The sequence below is a fragment of the Amphibalanus amphitrite genome, unplaced genomic scaffold (assembly GCF_019059575.1).
Source record: "Amphibalanus amphitrite isolate SeventyFive unplaced genomic scaffold, NRLGWU_Aamphi_draft 000018F_arrow, whole genome shotgun sequence".
Lineage (NCBI taxonomy): Eukaryota > Metazoa > Arthropoda > Thecostraca > Balanomorpha > Balanidae > Amphibalanus > Amphibalanus amphitrite.
This window is the reverse complement of record NW_024881514.1, coordinates 1,560,302-1,575,472: the sequence shown is the minus strand read 5'-3', so window position 1 is coordinate 1,575,472 and position 15,171 is coordinate 1,560,302. Positions and strand designations below refer to the sequence as shown.

Below are 15,171 nucleotides of genomic sequence, written 5' to 3'. Positions count from 1 at the left end.
TTACAATGAAATAAAAAATGGCACTATTTTGCCAAAGAATAGAAAAAAAAGAAGCAAATACACTTGGATACCAATATGTTCGCTGTCATTGACTCATTGTCCATCGCTACGAGGATGCCCGGACGATCAATGGCGCGTCCCTGGCGCTCTCTCCCACGGCACCATCCATGTTTTATTCGCTCCCGCCCGGTCGGGCAGCGACGGGTCAACACAGGCTGCGTTCCGGTCCCTGAGGGTGACCTCAGACCGGCCCACTGGCACTGCTGGGGAGTCGGGGGTCTCCTCAGAGCGGGACGTGCAGGCCGCGCCGCGCCCGGTGTCCCGCGGAGGTCACGGGTCACAGGTCACCTGCGGAGGTCACGGGTCACAGGTCACCCGCGGAGGTCAGAGCGCCGAGACAAGATGGCGCTCAGAGGGATCCGGCGACTGCTGGTGCTGTCACTCCTGGGACTGCAGGCGGCACATCTGACAGGTTAGAGGATGCTCTGCGTTTGTATGACACAGACAAGAGGCAACAAGCGGGTCCTGCGTGGCTAGTTTAATTGCTCGGTTTGAAGTTTGAAATTGGCACAGCTTCTGAGCTTTTGTTTCTTTGGCATATCCCTGTCCCTATTCCAGAATGTTTCCTAAAGCTTATGTAAATTGCTATAAAATCATGTCAAACTGAATGTGTGTAGGTATAAGAAGTGATGCCTACAAAAAGTTCTAAATTATTTTGAAGCGGGGAGCCCTGCATAGCCCTCTTTTGAATGCAAATAGAGGCAACAAGTCTGATCGGATCGTTAGAGGCGAGCAACCCAATATAAACTAGGCCATTCGTTTTCAACCATCCGACGCCGCTCCCAGCTCTCTCACGGTTTGGCGGCCCCTCAGGTGTATCGGCCATCCTCGTGGAGCGTCAATGGGTCGCCTCAGACGAGTGGGCCGAGTCGCAGTGCCGCTGTGAGGGCGTCACCTGGCCAGAGAGGCACGTCGACTACGCCGACCCCGTCAAAGTGCTGCCCGAGGGTCTGACCCACATCGATATCGACGAGTTTATCCAGCTGAGACAGCAGTTCCTCGAGGTAATTAGTTAGGCGTGCAAACATGTTGCAAGTATGGGGGTTGGTGGTCACTAGGTAATGGGCACTGAATTGAATATTTGTATCGCATTTATGCGAAAACATCAAGGAAATGGACTTATGGTGGATGGTATTCCTAGTAATATCCCGTAACGACCAACCTCATTTTCTTGTCAATGTAATCAAAGTAACTATAACACACATCCCGCACGGTAAAGAGCAATGCATAGAACTTACAATAATAAGACCGGAATGAAAGATACTCGTATCCTTCAAACTAATTTCTCACTGGCGGTCGCAGCCGCTAGCAAAAGGGGGGGCCAAAGTCACACTCGCGGGACATAACATTTATCCGTCACCGGGAGGGGGGGGGGTGATTTTTGATGTGATGTGATTTTTGGTGATCGGCTAATTTTTTACGTCCACGAGGTGCCGCGCAGTTGGCATTACTTATGCTTCATCCATCTGATTCTTGCGTGAAATCTTTAAGCTCAATTTAAGGCAAAATCACCAGTTCCATTTCCCGTCCCACGGTGCTTCCACCGGTCGGCCCACTGCACCATGACGACGGATCGGTGTAGCATAGGTATACTGGAAGGTCAGGCACGCGGATTCATGACCTTACCACTATAAAACAATTCGGAAAAGTACAGATACCTCTTGCTTTGAACAAGCATGTGAAACCCAGAGAGCATTTTCAGACTATGACATTTACCTACCCATATAAGTAACATACCTAGTTGTGTGGCGGCGGGAGAGAGTGGGTACACCGACCTCTGGAGACCCCCCACAGGTTCCGAGCTTTCAAAATTGGCATCTGAGGGCCGCGCGCGACTCCTGCGGGGCTTCGCAACGCCTCTATTGGGGCTCACTCAACCTGCCTAGTCTTACTGCTAAAAAGACTGGCCCTGAGCCCTAAGGACCCACACCGGCTCATGGGGTCCCGACGTCGAAATATGAGGGAATCTGCGCGGGATCATCAGGACGTAAAGCAATTTCGATCAGGACCAACGTAAGGCTGTGCCGGAGACTGCGTGAGCCCTCTGATCTTCAGAAACCCACCCATGTATCTTTTCACGTAGAGGCCAGTTTAGGGCCCTCAGAGACCAGTACAGGGCCTGCAAACTACAAAGGCCAGTAGTTTGAGACAATCAGTGACCGAGTTAGGCTCTCAGAGGCTAATGTGGGTCATTACAGGCCAACATGGGCCCTCAGAGGTCAGCGTGGGGCCCTAAAAGACCGGCATGAGCCGTCGTTGGACCCCAGAGGCCAGCAGAGGGCCCTCAAAGGCCAAGATGGGCCCTCCTCAGAGGCCAATGCAGGCCCTTAGAGGCCGGCGTCGGGTCTTCAGCAGCCAGTGCGGGGCCCTCATTGGCACCTAAAGGTTCGTCTTGGGACACCACAGACAGAAATAAGGCCACCAGAGACCGGTGTGAGACCCTCAGACGCCGGTTGGGACCCCTGAGGCCGGTCAGGGGCCCTCATAGGCCAGATATGGGGTCTCAGAGGTTGATGTAGGCTCTTAGCGGCCAACGTGGGCGCTTGACCGCCACTGAAGTTCCCTCAGAGGTCAGTGTAGGACGCTCAAAGACCGGTGTGGGAGCTATATTAATAGCTGGGCGTGGGTTTTTTTAGCCTCGTGACGATCGAATAATTGCCAGGGCCCCATACACCTATATGGGGGCCCATTGGTTGTTTGAGGGGGGGGCAAATGATATGATGGCCCCCTTTATTGACCTTTGGGGGGGCATGGCCCTGATGCCGCCCCCCCCCCCGCGACCGCCACTGTGTACACATTACACACATATATGCCTCTGAGATTACATACTAGCTCATGCAAACTCTATGCAGGCCCCGGAGTTCCCACGCTAATCCTTAAGAAACCAAGCCGGCATACTGCGTCACCACCGGGCTTCTGAGGTACACAGCACCAACCCATGAGGTCTTACTTTAGTGTCGTAGAGCCAATCTCCTTTAGCAGGGCCCACCCACCACTGCCGAAGAGGGTCTCATGCCAGCCATTGCTGGGCCTACGAGAGCCTCAAGTAAACCCACGCTGATATTCCATATAAGATCCGGCCATACTCGTGAACCGGTGCCAGCGACGCTGACCGCCAAATTGACAGAATGCGAAACTGAGCCCACTCATGAGTGAAATTTACGTCCTTTGATGGCGCAAGAAAGAAAATGAAACATACGAAAAGCTTTTCTAGGACTTTTGCTCGATCTGAAAGGTGGGGCCAAAAGATAGTATGGCCCCACCTTTCAGCACCAAAGGGGGGGCCATGGCCCCCGTGGCCCCCCCCCCCTGGGACCGCCAGTGTAATTTCTCGACATCCACATAACAACAAATCCTCCGATCAACAGCGCCTGCACGGCCACCACTTCACGGACCTGGGTGCTCGGGTGGACCAGGAGCTGGACATCGCCTCAAACGACCCGAGTCACCCGCTGCGCGTGCTGGAGGACATGGGCTCGGCCGATTACGGAGAGTTTGCGCGCACGGCGCACCTGATGGCCGACGCGTGGGGTCTGCGCCGCAGCCTGGCCGTCCAGCGCGGCTCGTTCCTCTCTTGGATGAGGGTGCCCGGCGACCTGCTGATGCCCTGCATCTGTCCCACCGGTGAGGAGGGAGGGTGAGAGAGATAGAGAGAGTGATAGTGAGAGAGAGAAGGAGAGAGAGAGAAAGAGAGAGAGAGGGAGGGAGAGGGAGAGAGGGAGAGAGAGAGAGAGAGAGAGAGAGAGAGAGAGAGAGAGAGAGAGAGAGAGAGAGAGAGAGAGAGAGAGAGAGAGAGAGAGAGAGAGAGAGAGAGAGAGAGAGAGAGAGAGGGACGGTCTGATGGGGAGGAACGGCAAGAACTGGAAATCAGTCGAACGGAAAAATGAAGTTGGATGTTTGTGGTTTGTTAGATGTGGCGATGATGATTGCAACTGAAATGTGTTTTAATAACTATATTATTAAATGGTAAAGTATCCAAAGCATTATTGGTTACTGCTTCTCCTTTAAACGACATGAACAAAAGGCTATAATTTTACTATAAGCTGTTGATATAAAACGTTATGTTCATGTTTCAGGGGCCGTGGTGGCCGTCAGTTTTAGGTTCCCAAACGAAGAGTTTGTGGATGAATTGAGGGACCCGACCTCCGAACAGTATTTAACATTCACGAACAACATTCGCGAGCAGGTTAGTCAATATTCTACTTTCTACTGAAAACTCAATAAAAGCTTAGCATTATGTGTAGTTGAACAATGGAGCATGCGGCCTTGGTGCATGCACTTGTTGCATCATTGCATCGGTTTTCAACCGACTTTGTCTTGCATCTTCAAAATAATTCTGAGCAAATGCTCGTGCTCTTATGCATTTGCTCTTTAGTTCCACTCCAAAATCGATTGCCTTTGATACCGTCGGAGCAATGGAGCCCAGTCAGCACAAGGCTACTGGACCCGTTACCACCGTTCACCCATTATGCAGGTGGCCTCGGCGCTGGCTAGGGTGGAGCCTGCCATCGTGGACCTGCACGTCATCTCGCTGGAAGCCGGCTCGGTGGTCGTCAATGCCGATGTCCTGATGTCCAGCTCCATGGACAAGGAGGCGGCTCTTTCCAAGGTCAGTAGTTTTGCGCCGGACCCACTCAATGTCAGACAACAAAACGGCGCAGTTTCAGAAGGTCGTAGAACAAGGACCAGTTTTTTGGTAAAACGTATGATGCATTGTAGAATGCAAAGGATTTATGTAACGTTATTCAATGGTAAAAGCTTTGAGTAGAGAAATGTAAAAAGAGTTAGGCGGACTTTCATTAAATTGTATATGAAGGATATCGAAGAGCCATAGATAATGGAGTCACAACTGCCGCTGCCGTAATTCCCTCACAACCATTGTGGTGCGTTGTAAAAATACGTTTTCTAATCTGACTTCAGGTGCAGGCGGCTCTGAACGCAGCTAGTGGCCAGACTAGCCCACCGAGTCTGGCGGGCATGGAAGTCGACTCCGCCGGTTTCGTGTATGAAGGTGACGTACCGATTATGCCTATTGCCTGGCTTGTAGCTTTAACCCGGCAGTTGCTGGGGTATTTCGCCACCCACCGTTTGCTGGGGGGGGGGGGCGTTAAACGCCCCCAGCCGATAACTCGAGAACCAATAGGCGCAGCGAAACGCACGAGGCGGCAAACGAAAGAACGCGACGAGACGCTTCAGATGAGTATTTCAAAGTTGAATTTTGAGGTCACAGGTCGGGTCAAGGTCAGGTCAAACATCTGAAATCGGGCTTTCAGTGGCATTGACTTCAGGACTTCGCAATGGGCGCCTCTCGTCATAAACTCTGTCAAAACGGTGCACAATCCATCATATAAGGCCTACAAGAGTGTCAGCTCCATGTAGGGGTCAGTCAAGCATAGGTCAGGGTCAAGGTCAGGTCAACCGGGAAGGCACATATCCCCGAAAATCAAAACTGATATTCGCAGCCTGTTACACATGTTTTATGGGTAATTTGGGGCGTAGAACACGATGGTGACATTCATTTTATCATATGTGTACGTGTTTGGCCCAAAAAGTTCAATTTAAGAAATCCATGTGTCATGGTCGTGAAGTAGTCATGAGAAATTGCCAAGATTCAGTTCAAGATTTTGGAAAATGCGGAAGGATAATCAATAATCGAAGATAGCCATTTGATTGTTCATAGCATTGGCAGTCTAATGGCGTTTACGGCATGTCTGTATGTCTATTCTGTGATTTTATATGATTTTTTGAACATATGCCGTTTTTGGTCGAAAACTCAGAAATCATGACGTCACTAAAACCTCGATATCTCAAAAAATTTCCGACCGATTTTTTTGAAACTTTGTCACAATAATCTTCAATCAATTCCCTACAGGTACCCAAAATTTGGCGCGCCTGCGGCGCGCCGTTTTTATGCTATGGCCCGGCAAAAAAAGTGGGGGCGTTTAACGCCCCCCCCAGCAACTCGCGGGTTAAGGAGTTTCTTAGCGCCGTTCTTCATTTTCACTTAATTTCCATACTTTGCCCTCAATTTCAGAGTCATCTAAGTGGTTGGTCAACCGTATCAGTCATCGCGAATCTGGTTGCGATAATGCTATTAAAAACATTAACACAAAAATGTCTGTTCGTCCCCGAACCCTACTGTCTCTCTCCATCTGTCTCCTATGTTCTGGCGGCAGTGCTCGAGTGCGAGGAGTCCGCCCCCGCTCCGCCGGCTAACATGGAGCGGTCGGTGCCGAGTCACCGCACTACGGGCACACGCGCCACCTACACCTGTTCATCGGGCTTCGAGTGAGTGGTCGCACCGGAAATACCACCGGAAACGGGGGGGAGTGTCACTCAGCCTCACTGAGTCTCGATTGGACTGACGGTTTCATCGGACGACGAATAACAAATTCACATAGTAACCAGTGAGATGACTTATAGGTATTATTCTCGCCACGTATGACTTCGAAGTTCGTTAAGTCCTGCGAGTTATCAATCACCGCGGATATCTAAACTTCCTGCAGCCTTTTCACGGCATTCGATTCCACTCCATGGTGTTGGCAGCGTCGTACTGGTATAGGTGCGAAGTTAGCATAAATAATATCGATATTTGGTAATGTTACCCCGACAGTATTACAAAGCGATCTTACGATTTTATCCTCGTTTAGTTCACTTCCGTTATTATTCCTACTCGTCACCCTTCTTCCTTGCATTATCCGTTATTCAAGGCCACTTCCCATAATTATTTTGCTTCTTTCTCTGGTCTTATCTTCCCTCGCTTACTTCTCCTCTTCTTTCTTTCCTTCCTTGTCATATTTGGCTCTGTTCAGCCATTCATTTGCATTATGTCATTCATTCATTCATTCATTCATTGTAAGATCCATTCCTTTTGGCTGCTGGCAGGTACCCTGACGGAAAGGCCTCCGAAGTGCTGACATGCGACCATGTGACCCGCACCTGGGGCAACGTGACCCAACTTTGCGAGCGCCCGCGCACCACCACCACTGTGAGTGGTGAACGCACCACTGCCAGCACCACAACGGCGGCACCACCGGTCACCACCGAGGAGCCGGAGCTCGACTACCTGACCGTGGTTACCGTCCCAGCCACGGCCGGTGAGTGCCCGACACAGGGGGCTATGAAACGTTTGAAATACACTTTTTAATATTGAAAGGCAACCGTTTAGTCTCATGAGATAACATGCTCGTGCATAGCACACTTTCCAGTCGCTTGCGCTATAATTGCGCTTTTGATGTATTGTGTTGCCGTAATGCCGTGTTAAAAGTTTTCAAACCACGATTGAACACAGAGCAACCCTTATATGTAAATCCCGTTTGTTTCAGGCCTGGTGATCTTTTTCTTCCTTCTGATCTGGTGCGTTTCCACGAAGGGGCCGATCTGCTCTCTGATCACAGACAAGGAGAAGAAGAAAAACTCCCAAATCCCTTAGATAAAACAGTACTTGTGTACAATAAACATTCAGGGAGAACGCAATCACAGCAACTGTGCAATAAAAACCGCGTTTCAACTTTTCAGCTTTAATCATATTACTGACAACTTCACTCTCACCTAGCTTTCTGTTTCTGTGACGGCTATAAATAGCGATGCTCTTGACGAGATGTTTGTTCAATGTTCACTAAACATTTTTTTTTTCTCTCGGCGCTATAACCTGTTGTGAAATAAACGTAGCTTTGACACTCACCGCATCGTTTTTAATGCTGATCTGAGGAGTGAGGACATGACATGGAAATGTAAACTCCCAGTCTAGTCACCATTACGAAAATATATAATCCATATAAATTTGTTATGTAAGCACCCGTCTGTTTAAGGACATCTGTGCAGACTTCCTGACTTCCCAAATGTCTTTTCCCGCAAGTGGGTTACGAGTCTATAATCAGCCTAATTTGTGGGAAATGTAGAACACTATCCCAACCACTTCACCAGTACCGCGCATTTACACCTTTCTAGAAACAATAACTCGGACCGGGTATCGGTGGTTCAGCCGTTTCTCGGGCCGACGCTGACCTCGCCTCCGTCGCCGGGCCTCTGGGCACTCTCAGACATCACGCGAGCCTGCAGACCGTCCGGGGTGCCCCCCGTTAGCTACCCCAGTGACTCAGTGGTCGAGTGTGACTCGCCGGGTGACCCACTCACACGCTGAGCGTCCCCAGTGCCCTCTACCGCCTCCGCGCAGCTCCCCACAGAGCTGCCGAGCTCCCCGCACAGCCGAGCTGCCGAGCCCCAGCCCTGTCGCGGCGCCACGCTGACTGCTCCCGCCGCCCCTGACCTAAATGGGCCTCCACCGGGCACCAATGGCGTGGCTGGTCTCAGACGGGCCGATACTCAGTCAGCCAGTCAGCAGAGACACTGCCGCCGCCCCGCCGTCCACTCAGTCAAGGCTGGTTGCCGCCGCCGGCGCCAGCCCCGCCTGGGGTGGTGCCAACTAGAGGTGGCAAAATGTGGACCCGAGGACCCGGTCCAAAGAACCAGTCTGTACCCATATGGGTCCAGACCGGTTCCTGGAAACTTTCTGACGGGTCCAACCGGGTCCTACCATAAACTATAGATCTTGCACACTACACATTATTGCAAAATATGAAGTGAATTAAATGAATGTTTCTTTGGACACAGTACTTAGCTCATGAGTATTCCCAATTGGAAATAGGCTGTTTTACATGATGCAACTAATGATACCTATAAGTAGTTTGCATTAATTGACTTTTGGAGAACGGGTCCAAATGGTTCCGATTCCAACTAAGACCGGGTCCGACTGGTTCCAGAAATGTCCAGCCGGGTCTGGTTCGAGTCTGGTTCCCAAAATTTTCATCTTTTGCCACCTCTAGTGCCAACGCCCCCTGGACCAGCGGCACCAGGGGGCGCTGCGTGGTGCCGCTACTGCTGCTGCGGCTGACTGGCCGCGTCGCCCGCTCGCGCTGACCAGAAGCTGTCGGGACTGGAGTAGCTCGATGGGGTATTTCCGGTTCTCAGTGAGCGGATGCTGGCTTGGTGCGCTCGACAGACCTTTGGGCTCGGCTATGGAACTGCCGGGCCCGCACCCCGCGCGTGCCTTGTAGACAGCCGTGCGCACGGGCTTCCGCAAAGAGCATGGGGAACTTCAACCTGAATTAGTCATGCTTCCGACCAACACATTGTATGCATAATGCGTGGTTTATGTTGGATGCATGATGCATTTCTTATGAGGCCATCTCAGAAACCTTGGAACTCCCGCTTGTTGACGAGCTAGTGAGACAAAAAGTGAGCAAATATGTGCATGACAAGAATTTGGCCGGGTCTATTTCCTTGTAAGTACCCACCCTAATTCAGTTATTACAAAAACAGTTGACGTTCTAATCCATGCGGCGCTAGGCCAGTGGTTTCCACCTTTGTTTTTTGTTTCAACAGGGAATCCTTCATATATTTTCTTAGGTAATGTTTTCCTTTTTAATTAATAGCGGCAATGATACCACTCAGGTCACAAAGGTCACTAATGTTAGCATTGGACACAGCGCAGTGAATCCTGGAGACTGAGATAGAGGTGCGTCGCGCGATGTCCGAGGCTCCTCCACTGAACTCAGAAGAACAAGAGGGATAGTCACAAATATTATCTGACTTCTCTGCGGGAACTGCTGTAAAAGAAAGCGAGTACCACTGGGTCAGAAGGGTATGTCGGAGTTTCCGTGTATAGGCGGGACGGGGAGATAAAACAGGCAGCCGGTACAGTCATGACACACAGTTAATCCTACTCGGGTGTCGCGTCCGTAAACGGTGACCGGTCTTAGTGGAGACTAGGCGGGAGTTTGACGCTGATGCGTGATATCCCACCTGCATCCTGAAAAAAACATCCCAACTTCATGGCTGTCACCTCTGTTCAACTAACGGACGCAGAACGCGAGCTCCCTGGCCATCGAATATAAAAATTTATTCGAGTGAAACACATTCTACCCTGGGAAACACATATCCTAAATATATTATATATTTCCCCTATTCAGAACAGATAACAATATTTTTGTGTATACCATTTACATTTTTTTCTTCAATATATAGCTTCTACCTTAATCAATGACATCTTAATGCTTAACCCGCGCACCGACGGGGGTCTGCGCCAACTTAGTACCGACGGGGGGGGGCGGATGACCGCCCCCCCCTGAGATCTCGAGAACGAAGCAAGATAGCGACAAGCGGTAAACGGCATCGGATACGCACGGTCAAGATCTACAATTTTTACTAAGGTCATTTTCAGGTCAGGTCAAAGATGACGTCACAGGGGTCGAAAAAGTCAAAATGGCGGCGCTAAATATGGAGAGAGTTTTTCTCGAATAACTTTCGAATTAGTCAAGATAGGAACAAACTAAGGGCATCATCGTGATCCTCTCGTCAATCCGCATCGAATGATATATATGTTGACCTCGAAAGGTCAAGGTCAAAGGTTGACCTCAGGTCACGTGACCTCGAGGTCATCATGTATATCATTCGATGCGTCTTGACGAGTTGAACACAATGAGACCATCCACGCGTCTGTATCTTGTTCCTGTACGGAGTTATTGGCCAAAAACCTTTGGTGACCTTTGATGACGTCACATGACCTCACAGCTGCCCAACAGCAAAACAGACCTCAAGGTAGTGAAGGTTGATGGTATATGAAGTCATGTATGGTATATGGGGCCATTCCGACCCGTTTTAGTGGTAAAAACAGGGAGTTGATTTTTCCCCCATTGACTTATAATGGGGAGGTCGCGAAATTGACCTGACCTTAGGTCACCGATATCAAAATTCCGAGATAAACAAATTGTAGCTACTAATGACCTAATAACATCCTGCGACTTTCAAAGGCCTCCGACATCTACTGTAGCTCTGGCACGGTGACAAAGTTGCAAAAAAGTGACTTGAGGTTGGGTCATTCAAAGTGACCTGGTGACCTGACCTTGAAAAGTAGGAGGTTCAAACTTGCACACCATGTGTAAAATTGATAAGGGAATAGTCATACCAAATTTCGCGGCGCTACGCGCCGCGGTTTTCCCGCTATTCGCGAAAAACCTCAGGGGGGGGGCGGATATCCGCCCCCCCCCCGTCGGTGCGCGGGTTAAGTATGCTCGTCCTCCATGACCTCATAAAAAGGTTGGAAAAAAATATGATAGGTATAGGCAGGATGAACTGATTTATGTAAGGCAAACAATCTATATGTTTGATATTTAACACATATGGGTAAATTATTCCATTGTTCGCCAACAGCGCATTTGCTTGTTTTCCCTTCCTTTATAACGTTTTGCATTAACCGGGACAATTAAAGGGACCCTCCCACCTTCAAAAAAGTTAATGAATTGGCATGAAAGTGATGTCCCTTGGTTCAGAAAGAGCGAAAACGAATATCTACCAAATTTCACCGAAAAATATTCACTGGTTTTCAAGATATTAGGCTTTTACTTTTGTTTACTTTTCGGGATTTCCGCTGTTCCTAGCGACTTTATTTGAAAGTGCGGCATTTGTTGCGCGCAAAGCAGCATATACCACCGCGTGCTACCAAACGTTTTAGTAAAAGATTTAAAATCGTTAGATCTCCGCTGACGTCACAAATTCTAAGGGGGCATACCAATGCATTAGCCCCTTAGAATCCGAAAACTGCAAGTTTGAAATTCGATATCTCCGAATTAAAGCATTTTTCGATGTTGTGAGTGCCCAAACCGGTATTTTCAGGCCATGGCCACCAATTTGGCTATCTCAACTCAAATCTAATGTTAAGGTGGGAGGGTCCCTTTAACGCAGATTCATAGCTGCGTTTAGGCTTGTCTCAACCGTGGGTCCATGGAAAGGGTACGAAATTGATTTTGGAACTGTGTTTTACCCATGAAGACATTGGCTGTCACGTACCATACCATGTGTTGGTGTGAGAAGAATGAAAACATTTCCGTATAGAAATCCACTTAAATATTTCCACTCGCGAGCGTTCCCAGATTATCCCAGGCCACCCGGTTGTCCGATCACGACGCCTTTGATTGCACTTCCTCGTCGCGGCGTTAACGGGAACTCGTGTTTCCTCAGTCCCTATCCTCTCCCTCTCCCTTCCACCCCGACCGTGACCTTCGAGCGCGAGAGAACTCGATCAGCGGGTCAGCGTGACAACAAACTCGTCACAGCGCCTTACATAACGCAACAATTACTCCGCGCGATGGCCTTTTTATAGTTCTGGGGCGCCCGCGGGGACAGCCGTTACGTAACCGGCAACAGGCGGGGATAGGGTTCAGCGGGTGCGCCCAGTGCGGAAGTAAGCACACACTGCGTGGGAGCTGCCCCGAGGCGCACGGGGGGCGGGCCAGAGTGACAACTCCATTTTCTGACCGGCACGCTTCTGAAATCTGAAGGCCCAAAGTTTGCCACCTCGCCACTTCGGAAGAAAGGGAAACTTGAGACACTTGTGTGCTTTCGTCATCGATGCATAACTTTGTATTCAGGTGTCGAATGAATCTATCGAGCATTGCATGTGATAAACCTGGCAAATGGTCCTTAAATATGTGTTCTTTCGCGTCAGAACAAAATGGGCTGAACCGGACCCGTAAGCATCGGAGGCAAACGAGCACATTGTATGTACAAGTAACTGAGTGTCACTGAGATCGCCCGCTTACACCTATTCGTGGCAGTCGCCGAGTCCCAGTTCCGCTGGGCTCCGTCGCCGGCGTCTGACCGATGGATTTACGGTGACGGAGCGCGGCCTCGTCCTCGCGGGGCCGGTGTTTAGGGTTTTACCCGCTCACCCGAACCCAATGGCGGCGTAATGGGAGCCAATAGCCGTGTACCGCTAATAATGGCACAATCAATCACAGAGGATTGTGGGATTCAATCAACTCGTCACCAAACCCCAGCCTTAACACACGTTCACGATCGAAGTTAAGTTGAAGGACTATGAGTGAAGCCAGTTCAATTGCTATCGGTGCACACTGCACAATTCACATTGTTGTAAGACGTATGAGTGTATTGTTTTGCATAGTGTTGTATCGTATTGCATAAAGAAGAGTTAATGGGGTTATTTCACAAGCGCCTTTGCTGAGCTCTACTCTCTAGACACTAGACAGTATAGACACAGAGGTGATGCACAGAATATGCAGAACAAACAAGCACGTCACTTCTGAACTTTTGCCGACCAATAAAAATCTTATTGATCTAAGTGCACCTCCTGGCGGCAACCTACATACAATGGAAGTTTCACAGAGGCCAGTTTTACAAACAGAAAAATAGCCGCCTGTCGGATTTTTTTGCTTAAAGACCGCTTCACATACGGAACGTAAACGCGATGGGCACGTAAGCGGACGGGGCTTTACCGTTTACGCTCCGTATGTGAAGCGGTCTTTAGGCAAAAATTTCCGACAGACGGCTATTTTGCTGTCGGTAAAACTGGCCTCTGAGTGCGTTTTGTTGATATGCGTTGATGTCTGTTGTTTCCTTATTTTTCCTGTCGGCACTGGTGCCTCGGCAGTTTGCTGGCATGTCCGAGGATGGCTTCGGGCCTTCCAACAAAAAAGTCTCGGTGGGACACTTGGAGTCGTATACTCGGGGTCAGCCAGGCGGAACAAACAGCGCCATCTCCTGCCATTATCCAGTGCGGTTACAGTTCGGAAGTGGGTGCGCGCGCGGCCCGGGCCACCCAGTGCTCGGCATGTCCGGCCGGCCCGCGCCTCGGCATGGGACATCGGGACCCTCCTCCCCACCCACCACCAAGGCCAGGGTCACACCGCGGCGGACCGCTCCAGAGCCGCTGTGACGTCACCAGGTCTGGTCACGAACCGGAAACTGCCCGGGGCGACGGGAGGGGGGGGGGGCGGGGGTCCGACTCCCACGCCGCTCCTTACCTATAGCCCGCCGCGCCGCAGAGTCGCCTGCGTTCGAGCGAGGTTCGCAGAGGCTGCGCTCTCGGGCACCGTGTCGAAGTTCCGAGCCTTTGTGTCCAAGGGCGCCGCTCCTGGGTTACGGTTGTCAATCGGAGGGGTTTTCCGGTACTGTTGTCCAGCTAGTAAACGGGTCAATGAGATGGCTTTTCCACAGTGTAAGGGGAGACCGCTGTTTCACCCTATGGTGACGTCATCGGTCTTGCCGCTAAAATGTGCCTATAGGTATACTCGTAACTCGAGCTGTTTAATGCGCTTTTCTGGGGCGCTGAAGCTCTAATAACTTCCAAGTTTTGCGCCGGTTTGTTTAAAATTGTCGACATTTAACCTGAAAATGGGCAAAATGTGGCCTTCGGTGACCTCTGGTGACCTGACCTTTGATCTGACCTTAAAGAGGTTGAATTAACTTCTTCATTATTATTGACGCTCTTTCGAACGCCGCTTACTGCGTATCGCTATGCGTCCGAGGATCTAGGTTAGAAGGGGTGTACACCCCCTCCCCCAGCAGGGCGTGGAAATCCAGGACCCCCAGCAGGCCCCAGGTTAAGGTGTAAGTCATCATCTAGTTAGCAAGAACACATGCACATAACAAGCAAAATGTGATCCATAGACCACATTCCCCAGTTTCATCCATACTCTAAATGGGACGCAAATCAGCGCTGTGGGTGTCTCCGTGAGAAAGAGTACAGGAAAGTTGGAACATTGATAATCTGTTACGTTTAAATAGGCTGGCAGAAGCGGCGTGTTTCTTACGGTTGATGCTCGCACAGTGACGCCGGACACGGAGCGCCAGGTCAGCCCGACTCTGAGTGCTGGAACTGGGCCATGACGATGATGTAGGTGACGATGGTGGAGGTGACACTGAGCATGGTGGAGCGGCGTGCCGAGAACAGGCCCAGGTCGCCGAGCGTCTCCAGGTCGCGCGAAACGGAGCGCAGCAGCAGCTGGCACGGCCCGGCCAGCCGCGGCTGCTGCCACTCCAGCTGCAGCAGCAGGTCGCGGCAGTCGCCCAGCCGGCTCAGCAGCTGCTGGCAGGTCTCACACAGGCCGGCCAGCGCGACCAGGGCGGCGGACAGCGGCAGCAACAGGCGCATCAGCGAGCCGGCCTCCAGGCTGGGCAGGTTGATGACCGTCAGGGCGAGGACGATCTCGACCAGGATGCCGTAGGACATGACCAGGACCAGCTCCGAGGTCATGTCAGAGGTCAGCCGGGTGAATATGTCAGATAGCCTTCTCTGCAGACGGCCGAGGCGGT

General features: G+C 50.8%; 1 protein-coding gene across 1 annotated transcript; it reads left to right on the top strand.

The window, feature by feature from the left end:
- The first annotated feature begins 264 nt into the window (after positions 1-264).
- Positions 265-7,743, top strand: LOC122388858. Its single transcript, XM_043380341.1, has 9 exons — positions 265-472; positions 874-1,064; positions 3,429-3,684; positions 4,137-4,246; positions 4,535-4,669; positions 4,981-5,071; positions 6,237-6,348; positions 6,946-7,157; positions 7,386-7,743. Exons 1-9 carry the CDS (start codon positions 403-405, stop codon positions 7,490-7,492), a joined length of 1,284 nt encoding a protein of 427 aa, XP_043236276.1. The 5' UTR covers positions 265-402; the 3' UTR covers positions 7,493-7,743.
- Positions 7,744-15,171: the final 7,428 nt, after the last annotated feature.

Coding starts and splice junctions, on each gene's coding strand:
- LOC122388858 (XM_043380341.1), top strand. CDS start 403: ATGGCGCTCAGAGGGATCCGGCGACTGCTGGTGCTGTCACTCCTGGGA. Junction 473..873: donor GCAGGCGGCACATCTGACAG/GTTAGAGGATGC, acceptor GCGGCCCCTCAG/GTGTATCGGCCATCCTCGTG. Junction 6,349..6,945: donor ACCTGTTCATCGGGCTTCGA/GTGAGTGGTCGC, acceptor GGCTGCTGGCAG/GTACCCTGACGGAAAGGCCT.